General features: G+C 41.0%; 1 protein-coding gene across 10 annotated transcripts in view; it reads left to right on the top strand.

Moving 5' to 3' along the window:
- NRG3 (neuregulin 3) overlaps window positions 1-16,588 on the top strand; it is a 1,082,617-nt gene that overhangs the window by 463,955 nt on the left and 602,074 nt on the right. For all 10 annotated transcript variants that reach the window (XM_082425700.1, XM_082425708.1, XM_082425703.1 and 7 more), the window contains exon 2: window positions 16,286-16,415. In XM_082425700.1, coding sequence (XP_082281826.1) covers window positions 16,286-16,415 — 130 coding nt within the window. The remainder of the gene's footprint in view (window positions 1-16,285; window positions 16,416-16,588) is intronic.

Genomic DNA, 16,588 nt, shown 5'->3' with positions numbered 1-16,588 from the left:
ATAAGCAGCAAAGTTTGAATGCAAACACAGATTTCCAAAGGTACATTACAAAAGTGAGATATTTAAAGCTAGGCACACTTAATTCCATATACTGAGGCCAAAGCACAGAGTTCCAGCATGGTAGAAGGAGCCAAGCCTTTTCCCCTTTTGCTTGGGACAAACCCTACACTGTTACTAAGAAGATGAACAGGGGTGCAGAGGATGAGACTTTTTAAGGGAGTGAAATATAACCTGATTGCAATATCCCTGAGACCTGGAGGTTGTCAAAACGATAAATAACGTAGTGACTGAATGAATTCTAGGTTGTCTGGTTTGAACAACTGTGGCATTTTAGGGGTTAACCCTGCATTATTGAGTCCCTATGTTTTTGGGTAGCAATTGTTCTTTTTTCTTTAGATTTTTTTTTTTTAAGTTTGGACATGTTGAAATTCAAGTGCCTTAAGTTTCCAAGGACTCAACTTTCAGTGCATTTCTGCTGACCTTTCATGTCTTCTTGGTCCTGATACTTTGGTTGCACATTTGCATTTCCTCTCCTCATTACTGCGTGTTCTAGGAAATTGTAGCTGTTCCATCTGATTTAGCATTTCTTTATCGTCTCTTGTGTGTCTAGCAATATGCTAGCTAAGGTAGGGTCTGGAGATGCAAGACAGCTGGAAGCCATAGGCCTGGTAATTGAACAAGTAGCACTACACTAGTCTTTTACAGTCCTTTAATATCATTTTCATAATTTTTGTTGTCAGCCAGAGTGAGTACTCCCTAAAGTCTCCTTGACAGTTTCTTTGGGAAACTTCTTTTGATTGACTTTTCTTTACACCCAGAATTATAGGCAAGATCCCAAGGGATGGAGGTGGTGGCAGGGTAGGGGTCAAGATTGAGGGCATTATGCTAAGTGAAATAAGTCAGACAGAGAAAGACAAATACGGTATGATATCACTTTTATGTGGAATCTAAAAAATCCAAACTTAAAGAAACATAGAGTGGTGGTTGTAATCTCCGTCTCTGGAAGGATCCCAATTAAGCACACAGTAGAAGTAACAACATGTTTCCTATGCAAAGGCAGCATTAAGGTAAGTCTAGTTCCCACCTGAAGCCACTCTCCAAGCCCTTCTTACACAGAAAGGAATGTGGAGCATCAAGCCACTGCTGCCCTCTCTTTGAACTCTTACATTTTTTTTTTCTGCTTCTGCCGTGACACGACATAGCAAATGCATAAGCAGGGATTCAACCTAGGCCTGCTGTGCCCATGTAGCTGCAGTGCCCATGCCTTCTTCATGACCCATACAGAGGAGGAAGTGCTTGGATTTCTGAACACTAACAAAGAGGATCCAAATAAGATCTAGGGCTGTTAGGGGGAAAAAGAAGCTTTTAAATAAGTCAAGTGAGTGATGTTCATTTCGATGAAGGAATTTGGAGAATCATGTCAATGTTTAGACAGGATTTCAAAGCCATGATAGCATGAAAAGGAAATGTGAGAGTAAATGAAACCCCCAGTGTCAAGCACTGTCTTTATTTTAGTTTTCGTACCCACCTATCTTCTCCCAGTACCTGACAGTTTCAGTATGTGCTCAAACGATGGGTGTGGGGTGGATGGGTGAGAAGATGAATGGATTCCTGAAAAATATCGCTTCCTAATTGCTCTTGCATTGACTCATAATAAAGTGACTAACAGCATTTGGCAAGGAGAGACTTGACTATACCTACCTTGAAAGAGTCCGGGACTCAGAGCAGGTGGGGCTGCAGAGGGGTGAAGGACATTCACTGTGGAGCTGGGCTTCTCTGGGTTTTATTTCTGCCTTTCTATTTATTAGCTGTGAAATCCTAAGCATATTGCATGATCCCCCTGTGCTTCAGTTTCTCTTCTGCAAAATATTTATATCTGATTAATAGGTTTATTCCAAGCATTATTATCACATGTTGACCTCCAAGTTCTGTGTTATCCTAAGATTGTCCGGTTTCAGCTGTTACAACTAAAAGAGCTGAAGACAGGTTTAGACTAAGAGAGGGTCTGATATATAGCAGGGTACTTCATTAGTTGTTGACTGTTAAAGTATTGCAGTGATTTTATTCTAGTTGGTAAATAGCCACTGCTCACATCCCCCTGAATAAATCCTCTCCATGACATCCAGGATGTCCTGCACCAGGGCTCCTAAACTTCCTCAGTATTAATCCAGAAACCATAGAGTTAAGATCTGGCCCCACTAGGTTACCTCCAGGACCCTGCTTTAGCTATGAACTGATTTATTCTGATTAGACTTGTCATTTCCATACTGCTTATTAAATATTTTAAATATCACCTCTGTGCATACTTGACAGGCAAGAAATTTGAAACTAGGAGAAAGTTCTTAAGTAAACAAACATGTTTATCAAGAAACAAACTGTTTATTTTTCACCTGAAACCAATGAACATTAAAAAAAAAGTCCCTGATTATTAGCAATCAGCCTCAGGTGCATTCACATAGGCATGGATATGTTTTTCATCATTTAGCTCCAAAAACATTATTATGATATGGAGTTACAAGGTGGTAACCTTATCATGCTTAAGGTATGTGTGTGCCTGTGATGTTGGTGTGATCGTCACTCGTGTAACCATTATAATACTTATTCACTCTGAAAGCATGCATTAAGCATCTGCTATCTGTCAGGCCCTGGGATAAATTATAAGGATTTAGAAATGACCTTGCCAGGTCCACAGGAACTCAGAGTCTGGTTTGGGAAAAGGGTGGAGAGTAGACATGTAAACATTTAAATTGCAATTCAGAATGATTATCCCTGTATTAGAAGGAGGAATGAAGTGTTATTGGAATTTCAAATACTTGTATCCTGAGGATCTGGAGAAGGCTTCAGTAGGAGCTCTCATTTCACATAGGTTTTAAACAGTGAGAAATGTTTTGCCAGGCAGAGACCTATTGACTGTATAGGTCAAAGGAATAGGATATATAAAGTCACAAAGTCATAAAAGGCCTGATCTGTTCCAGTGTTATTGGAGCCCAAGAAACGAGAGAAGAACGCGGGAAAGTGAAGTCCCAGAAAGCGTTTTGAGTTTGGCTTGCGTGGGGAATTGCAGGATTGAGAAGTGTTTGTTAATCTCTTACAATGAGGACAGGAGGGAATTTTAGGCAGCTGGGGCATGCTATCAAGGTGGGCGTGTCACCTGTTGGCTTCACAGAAAACTCTCGCTGGAGCACAGGGAGGGCAGACGGGAGGCTCTTGCTACACGTGCAAGGGTGTCTCACCCAGTGTATGTCACATAAAGGTGCTTCAGGGCAATAAAGATATCACAGAGAATGAACATATCCCAATTTGAAAAGCATTCGTAGATGGAAAATCAAAAACCAGTTAGAGAGTTGTTTAGGGAGCGAGCATGGTATGGGAAGGAGAGCTGGCTAATTGAGGTCTAAATTGGCATCTCATTTAAATTCCCTGCTGCACCTGACTTGGAAGAGAGGCTCAGACCAGAAGTCAGTTAGCTGAGGTTCTGTGCTGGAGAAGCTCAAAAGGTCTCTCCGCTATAAGCTCAGCGTTCTCCTTTTTGGAAGCCAAGATCGGCTAATCACCTACAGAGTCATGTTCTTTCTTGGACTGACGGTACTGGAATTTCTCTGTACGCGCTGATGCTCCCATGTAAGTAAAGGAACATCTGAAAAAGCAGGAAATGGTCCTGCTGGCAGCCAGACTGAGATGTTTCCAAATGAGCGAACATGATATTCCACCAAGCTACTCTGTGACTTTGTTTGGAACCAGACAGACACAACGCCGCTCTGCAAAGTGTCTAAGAATCCCCGTCTTCTGACCAATGTGAGTAAGTGACTGCTGTTTCTGTCCTCTTAAAGTCCTCTTATGTCCTGCATTTTTAAGCTACGCATTCACAGTAACGTGCCCCTGCTTTTTCTTAAAGGGTAACTCAGCCTATGGGGTAGTCGCCTCACAGTTCAAACTCCCCAGCCAGGCTGTTTTATTAGAAGGAATTAAGTCTCTATGGGGATTTTAAACATCTCATCTCTAAGGAAAAGTCTCTGATTCAGGGCTGGTGTGGGGATAGTCTCTGCTTGAAAGAATGAAAGACAAAGAAAGGAAAATGAAGGGAGTAACGCCTTGACCTAAATGAGGGAAGCGCCCATGAGAAGAGCCCCTGTGCTTGGTGGTACAACCCAAGGGATTTTGTAGAGAATAACTATCGAATGGGAATTTATTTTTGGCTTTATGTTTTGCCATCTCATAGTATGTGCTCTGGATGAAATCTGTAGATTACTGTGAGAGAGTGTGGGGTTCAGGGTGCCCCTCTGCCGAGAGGACCATGTGCAAAGGCTGTAGGGGATGTGCAATGGGCCATGTGAACAACTGTAGCCAATGCACTGAAAATGGGGGGTGGGGTGGGGCAGGTATTATGTATGAGATGAGGACAGAGGCAGGGGCTTGGAAGGATTTTGATTTTCTTCATAAGAGGCAGGGATAGCCACTAAATAATTTTCCAGAAGGAAATGAACCATCATTACGTGTTGTGTACACACTGTGCAAACTGATTGTAATGTGGATAATTCCTTTTAGCCTGGCAAGCACGCATGTAGGCAGGCCTATAATGAGTATTCCAGGTGAGTTAAGATGGAAAGAAGTGGTAGATTCCAGAGATATGTAGGAAGTAGAGTCACCCACTGATATCTCGTGATTCATGTGGAGGGTGAGAAGGATGGCTTCTGGCCTGCACAAGGGAATCAGTAGTGTGACATTGGCTGCGACTGAGAATCCTAAAGGAAGAATAGGTTTGTGGAGGAAGAGCAAGAGTTTTCTACAAGTTAATTTTTAGGTGCCTTTGGGATAACCATCAGGAAGAGAGAGGTAGGCGGATTGAGCTCAGAAACACCTGCAGGTAGGCAGATTGAGCTCAGGTGTAACTTGGAGAGTTATTGGCATGTAGATGATATCAGACAGGCTCATCCAAGGCAGCTGCTTCTCAAGAGTTTAGCGTGTCTGAGAATTACCTGGAGAGCTTGTTAAAGCACCGTCCCTCCTCTCGCCTCCAGAGTTTCTGATGCAGTGGATCTGGGGTGGGGCTCGTGAATTATCATTGCTCATGTACTCCCAGATAATGCTGTTACTGCTGGTCTGAGGACCACACCTGTAGGAGCGCTAGCCTAGGGAGTAAGTAAAAGTGGAAAAAAAAAAAAAAAAAAGTGGTCTATGGGAAGCGGTCTAGTGGAACAAGTCAGAGTTGCGTGGGTTCGAGCCCAGAAGCTGCCAACTCAGAGCCATGTGACCTAGGGCCAACGACATAAATCTCTAAGAATAAATTTTCTCTATTTGTAAAGTAAGGATAATAAATAGTAGCATAAATTCATAGTGTTATTTTAAGACCAAGAAATAGCTAAAGGTAAATGCTTAGAGCCCCACTGAGTATATGTTAGGAGTTATTTAAAAACTGTTCCTTGGTCTGCCTGCTAATGCAGGGGACATGGGTTCGAGCCCTGGTCTGGGAGGATCCCACATGCCGCGGAGCAACTAGGCCCGTGAGCCACAACTACTGAGCCTGCGCGTCTGGAGCCTGTGCTCCGCAACAGGAGAGGCCATGATAGTGAGAGGCCCGCGCACCGCGATGAAGAGTGGCCCCCGCTTGCCGCAACTAGAGAAAGCCCTCGCACAGAAACGAAGACCCAACACAGCCAAAAATAAATAAATAAATAAATAAATAAATTTTAAAAACCCCAAAAAACTGGTCCTTGAGTAATCTGGCTTTTAAATAGAAATTAGGTGAGACAGGTGACAAAAACCAAAAAGAAAGGGGAAAATCAACGTTATGTGACAGTGGGAGCCAGTGAAAGGTTTCTCATGAAGATGGGCTTGACTAAGAGTATTAGATGCTTCTGAGAGTTCAAACAAGATGAGAAAAAAGAAACATTTCAACATCCATTGGATTTAGAGATTGCTAGTGACAAAGACTGGACCATTTCAGTAGAGTGATGTGGGGAGCAGAGATGGTGTTCCAGTGACAGTAGCTGGTATTTTCACTGTTGTCACTGAAAGCAGTTTATATAAGTGTGTGTATGTGTGCAGGCAGAAGGAAATATATTCAGCTTTAGGATAACTCTGCAGTTCCCCAGTAAGTGCACTTCCATTGAACAAGCTATGTCCCACCCATGCAGGTTTACTTAAGCTGGTGCAGTTTTTAAAAGCAAGATTTCAAACCGGGGGCTTCCCTGGTGGCGCAGTGGTTAAGAATCTGCCTGCCAATGCAGGGGACACAGGTTCGAGCCCTGATCCGGGAAGATCCCACATGCCACGGAGCAACTAAGCCCGTGTGCCACAACTACTGAGCCTGCGAGCCACAGCTACTGAAGCCCGTCCGCCTAGAGCCCGTGCTCTGCAACAAGAGAAGCCACCGCAATGAGAAGCCTGTGCACCGCACCAAGAGTAGCCCACGCTCGCCAAAACTAGTGAAAGCCCACACGCAGCAACGAAGACCCAACGCAGCCAAAAATAAATAAATAAATAAAATAATTAAAAAAAAAAAAAGATTTCAAAGCAGAAGGTGGCCCAGGTATGTCACACAAGTTTGATAAGGGTCCTTTCTACATTTGCTGCAAGAATCGATGGCTCTGGGATACCTCAGGAACTGTCAGTTCTCACAGCAGTCCCATGACTCAATTGAACTTTTAAATTCCTTGCCCAACACTCCCCATTTCTCCCACACCAGCAAAGTGAACAATTGTCTGATCTTTGGCAGCGGGGAGAAAGCTATCTCTGCTTTTTTGCCAGCTGAGAAATGGTTTGTTTCCCTTTCAAACACCACTGCATTCTTCATGCAATTTTCCTTGACCATTAAATATTTTATAACTCAGTCTTATGTCAGTGCACCTTCCTGGGTGCCTGATAAATGGCATATTCTATGGGGGATTTTAAGGTATGGAAGCAGGTTTCATTTACACAGTACTCCACCCAGGGAAGACCCTGCTGGAGTCGACAACCTTATTTATTTGTTTGTTTGTTTGCTTAAAACAACACAAATTTATTAGCTTAAAACAACACAAATTTATTTACTATTATTATTTTTTTAGAATTTTTTTTTTATTGGAGTATAATTGCTTCACAATACTGTGTTAGTTTCTGTTGCACAACAAAGCGAATCAGCCATATGCATACACATGTCCCCATATACCCTCCCTCTTGAGCCTCCCTCCCATCCTCCCTATCCCACCCCTCTAGGTCACTGCAAAGCACCGAGCTGATCTCCCTTTGCTATGCTGCTGCCTCGCACCAGCCAGCTATTTTACATTCGGTAGTGTATATACGTCGATGCTACTCTCACTTCGCCCTCCCACCCCATGTCCTCAATTCCATTCTCTATGTCTACCTCTTTATTTTTGCCCTGCAACTAGGTTCATCAGTACCATTTTTTTTTTTTTTTTTTTTAGATTCCATATATATGTGTTAGCATATGGTATTTGTTTTTCTCTTTCTGACTTACTTCACTCTGTATGACAGACTCTGGGTCCATCCACCTCACTACAAATAACTCAATTTCATTTTTTTATGGCTGAGTAATATTCCATTGTATATACATGCCACATCTTCTTTATCCATTCATCTGTCGATGGACACTTAGGTTGCTTCCATGTCCTCGCTATCGTAAATAGTGCTGCAATGAACATTGTGGTGCATGTCTCTTTTTGAATTACGGTTTTCCTGGGTATATGCCCAGTAGTGGGATTGCTGGGTTGTATGGTAGTTCTATTTTTAGTTTTTTAAGGAACCTCCATACTGTTTTCCATAGTGGTTGTATCAATTTATATTCCCACCAACAGTGCAGGAGGGTTCCGTTTTCACCACACCCTTTCCAGCATTTATTGTTTCTAGATTTTTTGATAATGGCTATTCTGATGTGTGTGAGGTGATACGTCATTCTAGTTTTGATTGGCATTTCTCTAATAATTAGTGATGTTGAGCATCTTTTCATGTGCCTCTTGGCCATCTGTATGTCTTCCTTGGTGAAATGTCTATTTAGGTCTTCCACCCATTTTTTACCTGGATTGTTTGTTTTTTGATATTGAGCTCCATGAGCTGTTTGTATATTTTGGAGATTAATCCTTTGTCTGTTGTTTCATTTGCAAATATTTTCTCCCATTCTGAGGGTTGTCTTTTCGTCTTGTTTGTGGTTTCCTTTGCTGTGCAAAAGCTTTGAAATTTAATTAAGTCCCATTTGTTTATTTTTGTTTTTATTTTTGTTACTCAAGGAGGTGGGTCAAAAAAGATTTTTCTGTGGTTATGTCAAAGAGTGTTTTTCCTATGTTTTCCTTTAAGAGTTTTATAGTGTCTGGTCTTACACTTAGGTCTTTAATCCATTTGGAGTTTATTTTTGTATATGATGTTATGTGGTGTTCTAATTTCATTCTTTTACATGTAGCTATCCAGTTTTCCCAGCACCACTTATTGAAGAGGCTGTCTTTTCTCCATTGTATGTTCTTGCCTCCTTTTTTGTAAATTAGTTGCCCATATGTGCGTGGGTTTATCTCTGGGTATTCTATCCTGTACCATTGACCTATATTTCTGTTTTTGTGCCAGTACCATACTATCTTGATTACTGTAGCTTTGTGTATAGTCTGAAGTTGGGGAACCTGATTTCTCCAACTCCATTTTTCTTTCTCAAGATAGCTTTGGCTATTCTGGGTTTTTTGTGTTTCCATACAAATTATAAGACTTTTTGTTCTAATTCTGTGAAGAATGCCATTGGTAGTTTGATAGGGATTTCATTGAATCTGTAGATTGCTTTGGGTAGTATAGTCATTTTCACAATATTGATTCTTCCAATCCAAGAACATGGTATATTTCTCCATCTGTTTATGTCATCTTTGAGTTTTTCATCAGTGTTTTATAGTTTTTTGAGTACAAGTCTTTCACCTCCTTAGGGAGGTTTATTCCTAGATATTTTATTCTTTTTGTTGCAATGGTAAGTGGGAGTGTTTCCTTAATTTCTCTTTCTGATTTTTCGTTGTTGGTGTCTAGGAATGCAAGAGATTTCTGTGCATTAATTTTGTCTCCTGCCACCTTACCAAATTCATTGATTAGTTCTTGCAGTTTTCTGGTTGCATCTTTAGGTATTTCTAAGTATAGTATCATGTCATTGGCAAACAGTGACAGTTTTACTTCTTCTTTTCCAATTTGTACTCCTCTTATTTCTTTTTCTTCTCTGATTGCCATGGCTAGGACTTCCAAAACTATGTTGAATAATAGTGGCGAGAGTGGACATCCTTGTCTTGTTCCTGATCTTAGTGCAAATGCTTTCAGTTTTTCACCATTGAAATGATGCTTGCTGTGGGTTTTTCACATATGGCCTTTGTTTGTTCTTTAGTTCTTCTAGACCTTTGTTAAACATTCCTTGTATTTTCTGAATCCGTGCTTCCATTCTATTTCTGAAATCATGGATCATCTTTACTGTCATTACTGTGAATTCTTTTTCAGGTAAATTGCCTATTTTCTCTTCCTTTATTTGGTCTTGTAGGTTTTTACGTTACTTCTTCATCTGTGACATATTTTTTTGCTGTCTCATTTTTTTTTTTTTTAATGAGTGGGGTTGTGTTCCTGTCTTACTGGTTGTTTGGCCTGAGGCTTCCAACACTGGAGTTTGTAGGCTGTTGGGTAGGGCTGGGTCTTGGTGCTGAGATGAGGACGTCTGTGAAACCTCACTCCAGTGAATATTCCTTGGGGTCTGAGGTTTCCTGTTAGTCCAGTGGTTCGGACTCAGAGCTCCCACCACAGGAGCTTCAGCCCGACCCTGGGCTTAAGAACCAAGATCCTTCAAGCTGTGTGGGGCAGCAAAAACAAGAAAAAAAAAAGAAAGAACAGTAAGGTAAAAAAATAAAATTAGACTAGGAAACTAACAGATACGTTAGAAAGAATATAAAAATAAAAATATAGATGAATCAACACCCAGAAGGTACATCAGTACCACAATAGTAAAAAAGAGGAGGAGGGAAAAGAAAAGAAAAGGGGGGGGGGAAGGCCTTTGTTTTGGTGGGGCGGGGCCTAAGTAAGGGCGAGGTTTGGGCTGTGGGCAGGGCCAGTGCTCAGGACCCACTGGGCTGTAAAAGGCCCTGGGGGTTGTAGGGTGGTGAGGCTTAGGCTCAAGAGACAGAAGGGACCCAGGCATGCCCCTCACTCTTGGTCTCAGAGGGCAGGGGACCTCACCTGGGGTCCCAGCAGGCTTCCTGGGCTCGAGTGGGTGGGGCAAATGCCCTCCTCTCCTCTCCTGATCCCCTCCTCTCCTCTCCTGATCCCCTCCCACCTGCCTCTCCTGTTCTCCTCTCAGCCTCCTTCTTATGCCCCCAAGGACCCACGCAGTCTGGAGGGGACTTGGAGGGTGGGGGATTCGCCTGGGAGCTCAGCAGGCTCCCCGGGCCCGAGTGGGCTGGGCAGTCGCCCTCTGTTCCTCTCCCACTCCTCCCAGAGGGCTCCTCCCTCCTGCCTCTCCTGATCTCCCCGGCCTCCCTCCTATGCCCCCAGGACCCACGTGGCCTGGATGGGGCTTTGGAGGGGCGCGGTACCGGCTTGGGAGCTCAGCAGGCTCCCTGTTCCCGAGTGGGCCAGGCAGTCGTCCTCTGCTTCTCTCTTGCTCTTCCAGGAGAGTCCCTCCCGCCTGCCTCTCCTGATCTCCCCAGCCTCAGGGGTGCCGATCCTGTCTGGCCTCCACTTCTCCTCCCACCTCAGTCCCCCTACGTCCTACCGGTTCACTTTGGGGTTCCTCCCGTCTCCTTGGGCGTCAGAGTCCCCCACCAGCAGCTGGCAGGCGCCCTACTTGTGGGAAGGTGCTAACTCCACGTCCTCCCACACAGCCATCTTGACTCTGCCTCAACAACCATATTTAAATGGCTTCTAGCCTGTAAAGGTATTTTGCTAATCCTAAAAGCTTGCATCACCAGATTCTTAACTTTTCTTAGAGAATTGTCATGTCATCAACTCAGTGGGGGAAGGAGAAAACTGCTTCATGAATCTGACATTTGCAAGTCAGGCATGGGAAGATGGATTTAGTGTCTAAGCTGTGCCTCACCTTTCCTTCCTTAGGTGTTTCTGCTCTTCCTATCTAGAATTCATTTTCCTCTGCCAATTAAATCATGCCCATTCAAGATGTAACTCCAATACCAACCCTTTGGGAAGCCTTTAGAGATAACTATAGTGTGAATTAAGCTCTCCCTTTCTTTGATTATCTACTGCAATTATTATCTGTAATAGCCCATTTAGCACTCTTGTTCCTACAACAAAATCTGTGTTCCCACAGTGTGCAGTGTTGTGCTGGCAACAGAGAAAACCTCCATAAGTCACATTCAGGTTCAAGTCAGTACTTAAGGGGGAAAACCAGTCATTGTTTTAATTCATTAATAAATTAACTTTCATTGCAAAATCTGCAGGGATTTCTGTCTTCCAGCCTTACATTTTCTTCCCGTTTTGCCTTTAATGAATTAACCACCACTAGTTCCCACTGTGCGTTTAATTACTGTACTGATTGCTCACTATATATGCTACATGATGCGGAAAAAATACAGAACTTAAAAGCAAAGCACTTTCCCTGACCTCCCTGGGGAGAGACCAAAACCCATAAAAATATAAGAAAACACATTAAACTACATATAACAAGTGCCAGATGAGCAGTCTGGATAATTGCACAGCCTTTGTGGTCCCAAGTGAATGGGCGTTATTCCTCAAGCCAGCAACTGCACTTCCTTGTCCTGAGACCTTGAACTTTGCTCATGGTGCTTGGAATCCCTATCCTAAGCACCATCTCTGTTCTTCTTAAGCCTAACATTCCTTTATCCTTCATACCATCTCTTTCTGAATATTTTCCCTAATTATTGTTTTTTTTCTCCTCCCTTTGCCTCCATTTTGTGGAGTTGATTTTCTGCTCTTCTTATAAAATTCTAAGCACTTTACCTAAAATTACTTTTGGAACTCATCTCATGTCCTAACTTATAAACATTTATTCATATAGAGTTTTTCTTTTATGATGATAACAAAATGTGCACACTTGACTATACAGAACATTTAGAAAAACACTCATGTTATAAAAGATCATTCTTCTATAAACATCTATTGTGTGCACCTCTGTGTCAGGCTGTCAGTAAGACTGTGGATCAGCGATGTGAAGACCTCCTCCACCCCCACAAGCTCACGGTCCAGTAAGATGGGAGGTTCATGAGCTGATGTGGTGGGAGAGTGATGCCTGATAAGGAGGTACTGTGGAGTAAGGGAGAGCCTTGGAAAACAAATGAGAATTCATGGGAATATTTGGCCCCTTCTAGTTTACTTACTTGGACCTTTACCCATGTAATTTTTTGAAGACAACAGGGAGCTCTATAACAATTTTATTTACCAGATATCATTCCTAGAAACAGAAGGTGCCCCTTGAATTTTAAAAACATGACAAAATAGTACCATATACCGTAGCCACCTTAGTGTATTAGACTATCTTAAAAGAGATGAAGTTTTAAAACATAAACACTGGGTTCTGAGTATGTTGGATAAGTTTATAGATGAGAGTTCTATGTCTGATTGTTAAGGTACCCCAAGGATATTTAGGGCCATAAGTTTTATAGTTTGGAGTTAGATCTTATCTGTTATCTCGTTCTCACAAATGTCCCATGTTTCCCCTTCAGAACAAAGCACTCAGCTGGATATATTAGGGCATACCGTGTCACGTTAGGGCACAGAAAGAAAATCAGGATTATACCTTATTTATTTTTATCTCATTTTTACTTATGCTCTATTTTATATGTTTGCAATATATTGTATATGTTAAAAATTAAACAAATATATACATACATGTACTTTTAAGCAGATCTATAAGTATTGGAGGCTGTCATCCAAAATTATTACCATCTCTTTGGACTGTGTTTGGTTGTAAGTAATAGAAAGGCTAACAGTGACTTAGACACAGTATACTTACGATTTACCTTACAAAAGTGTGTAGGTGGTCTTAGAGTTAGTATAGCAGCCTAGTGATTTCATTAAGGAATTTTTCTATCTTTCCACTCACATATTTGGCATGATGCCTTACAAGTATATAATTTCACCTCATGGTGAATTTTATTTACCTTTCCCAACACCTCTGTGATTTTAGGTGCATAGTGCTATATGGGTACTATATAGTGAAATGCATGGGTAAATTCTTAAGATTTCAAATTTATTGATAACTGCATTTTATTTATCTATAGAAGGATCAAGACTAATATTCTGTTGCGTACTAAATCAAGTTACTTAAAATATTTAATAAGGATGTTCTCTTAGAATTTAGTCAAGTCATTGTGAAGGATAAGCATGTGTATTTTAAATCAATTTTGGGATTCTCTAAGCTATGGAAATAGAAAACGTGAGGGCATGTTAGACCTGACATCTCTGTACTCCCCCACCTTGGGCCTTTGCAGAGGCATTTTACTTGGTTCTGATCCTGTGTATTGTGCTGATGGATGGTAAAGTGATAAAGTGGTTGGTAGAATAGGGCGGTAACCACCAGAGACAGTAGTTGTCAGATGGAAACTAATTGATTGTGATTGCTTTGCCATTGTATTGCTCTTGGAGTCTGTAGCTTGTTAAAACCACTGATTATAAAATAAGGATCTCCCTTTTTATGCTGTAGTTTATGTTAATGAAAAGCTGTTCTTAGAGGAATGATCAGTGAATATCAATAAATGGATAATAAGAAACTAAAGGAAAACTTAACTGATCATGAATTAATATACTTCAGCGGTCAGAGTAGTAGTCAACTGTGTGGTGGTTCTTATTGAATTTTTGGCTCAGAGCTCTTGAATTTTAAACATTTCCCATAGAAAGAGAGATTGAGTCTGTGTAACTATTTATCACATACTGTCTTGAATAACAAATCTTCCCTGTAGAGGAGATCTTCTGGAAAACAAACAAACAAACAAAAAATGTGTCTGTTTTGCAGAGCCTTTATTTCATGCCAAAGTATTAACAGGCAAATATTTTGAAGTAGAAAAAAATAAGTTCCCATTGTATGATCAAGAAAGAGAAGATTAGAAGTGGATTTTTCAATGCTCACAGTATATGAATAGCATATGAGTAGGGTCTGTGTGAATCTGAAGGCAATGTGGTTATTTTGCAATATTTATCAATATTAAAACGACTATACTAAAATGATAACAATGTGAAAGTTATGTCTAACTTTTTATTGTAAGATATGCATTAACTTTTAGATGATTATAATATCTTTAATGATCATATCTTTCATCAATGGTGTTTAAACTTTAATGATGTTAGAGTTATCAGATTTTTTTTTTAATTGGGGTATAGTTGTTTTACAATGTTGTGTTAGTTTCTACTGTACAGTGGAGTTCCCTGTGCTATACAGCAGGTTCTTATTAGTTATCTATTTTATACATATTAGTGTATATATGTCAATCCCGGTCTCCCAATTCATCCCACACCCACCCCCTGCTTTCCCCCCCTTGAGTTATTAGATTTATTGAAGACATTTTTACTGAGCACCAATTCTGATTAAGGCTCAACCTCTGACCTCAAGGAACTTACAGACTAAAACAGATAAAAGTGTAAACAAATGGTTACTTGCAGCATTGAATACAGTGATGCAAGCAATAAAAGGTCTGGGGGACACAAGGGGAAGATGACATAAACTCTGAAGAATTGCTGGATGTTTTCCAGCAAAGAAAAAGATGGTCCAGGAAGAAGGATCAGTGTGATAGTTCCTAGTATTGGGGAAATAGGATAATAGTTGGAGATGAAGTTGTGTGTTTTAGGATGCAAGAAGATGAGGCTAGACAGGCAGAATTCTACCTGGTCTATGTTTTTCTTTGCTCTACTTAGGAATTTGGAGTTCTTCCTATGGGAAAGGGGCCCATTGAGGCTTCTTAGGTTTGGGGAGAACATGAGTGAATTTTCTTTCTGATTAATAACTCTCCCCTCCATTCGGATGGTGGGTAGGAAGAGGCTCATTGTGACCTCCAGTTAGTAAACTGGTACAATGGCCCATGCTGTTGAACATTATTATTAATCTATATCTATGTAAAGGAAATAAAAAGAGCTTACATGCTGAATCATGTATCCATCTTTGACTTTTTAAATATATTTTTCTTGAATATTGCAATGAAATTGGTGCTCATATTTTAGTTGCTTAAAACTCTGAAACAAGAATGTCTACACGTTATAACAGATTTTTCATCCAGTAGAGCGCATATGCTTATACTTATTATTAGTTTCATATTTAGGAAGCTGATATGGATATATAACTTAATTCAAAAAAGTAAGTGATTATGATTTAAAAAACACATGTTTAAGATAATGCTAAAAAATGACAATAATTTAGTCTTGTTAAATATTTACCAGACTCATTCCTCACATTTGAGAGTCTGTTTCAGAATTTGGTACATTTGCATTTTAATTACATAATAAAAGGAAAAAGTGAAAGAATAATTGGCTTAGCTATTAGCAAATTACAGCCATAACTTAAAAAAGATAAAACACACACACACACACACACACACACACACACACAGAAACTGACATTGATTTCCATAGAAGAGTTACAGTATTATGTACGTTGATCAGATATTTAACGACGTTTGACAACAGTTAAGGGAAGGGGATGTTGTTTCAATCCTTTAATACAACATGTTTCTTAACACTGAAATTAATGAAAGTGAATTTCAGATATTTGACTGTAGGGTCATTCAACTTTTACTGGTAATGTGTCCTCTGATGGGACTTGTCTAGGGTGATTCCAATTGTTAAAATCTTGTGGAGAAAGAAGACAGTTGAATCCGGTAGTTGTCTTAGTCCTAGCTGCTATAACAGAATACCATGGGCTGGGTGGCTTAAAAACAACAGAAATTTATTTCTCACAGTTCTGGATGCTGGGAAGCCTAAGATCAAGGTGCCTGTGGATTCAGTGTCTGGTTAGGACTTCCTAGTTCATAGAGGGCTACTTTCTTGCTGTGTCGTCACATGACTGGAATGAGTGAGGGAGCTCTCTGGGGTCTCTTTTATAAGGGTATTAATCCCACTCATGACCTAATTACCTCCCAAAGGCCCCACCTCCTAATACCATCACATTGGGGGTTAGGTTTCAATATATGAATTCTGGGGGGGGGGCACAAACATTCAGTCGATAAAATAGTCATATCCAATTGTGTTTTTTCAGTACAGTGAAGGTTCCATCCTGTCTGGCTAGAGTCAGCAGCCATAAGAAGGTCTCAGTGCACAGGTCCAGCCCAATGACAGGAGCTGGTCGTGTCAGAATGAACTTCTGACAGCCTTTCTCTGTTTTTTTCAACAGATACGACGACATATTCCACTGAGCGATCTGAGCACTTCAAACCCTGCCGAGACAAGGACCTTGCCTACTGTCTCAATGATGGCGAGTGCTTTGTGATCGAAACCTTGACCGGATCCCATAAACACTGTCGGTAAGTCACTGCGGCGACTGGCACTGAGGGCAGGTCCTCAGAGAGGCCTGGAGGTGGAAGGGGGTGCTGAGCTCCAGGAATATACAATGTGATACATATAGTCCGGTGTTTGAATAGCAGAATCAATAGTTTTCATATGGGAAGGAACGAGGCTGGTATCTTTAGTATTTGAG

This window comes from Balaenoptera physalus (genome assembly GCF_965194825.1).
Source record: "Balaenoptera physalus genome assembly, chromosome: 14".
Taxonomy (NCBI): Eukaryota; Metazoa; Chordata; class Mammalia; order Artiodactyla; family Balaenopteridae; genus Balaenoptera; species Balaenoptera physalus.
This window is presented reverse-complemented; position numbering and strand designations above follow the sequence as displayed.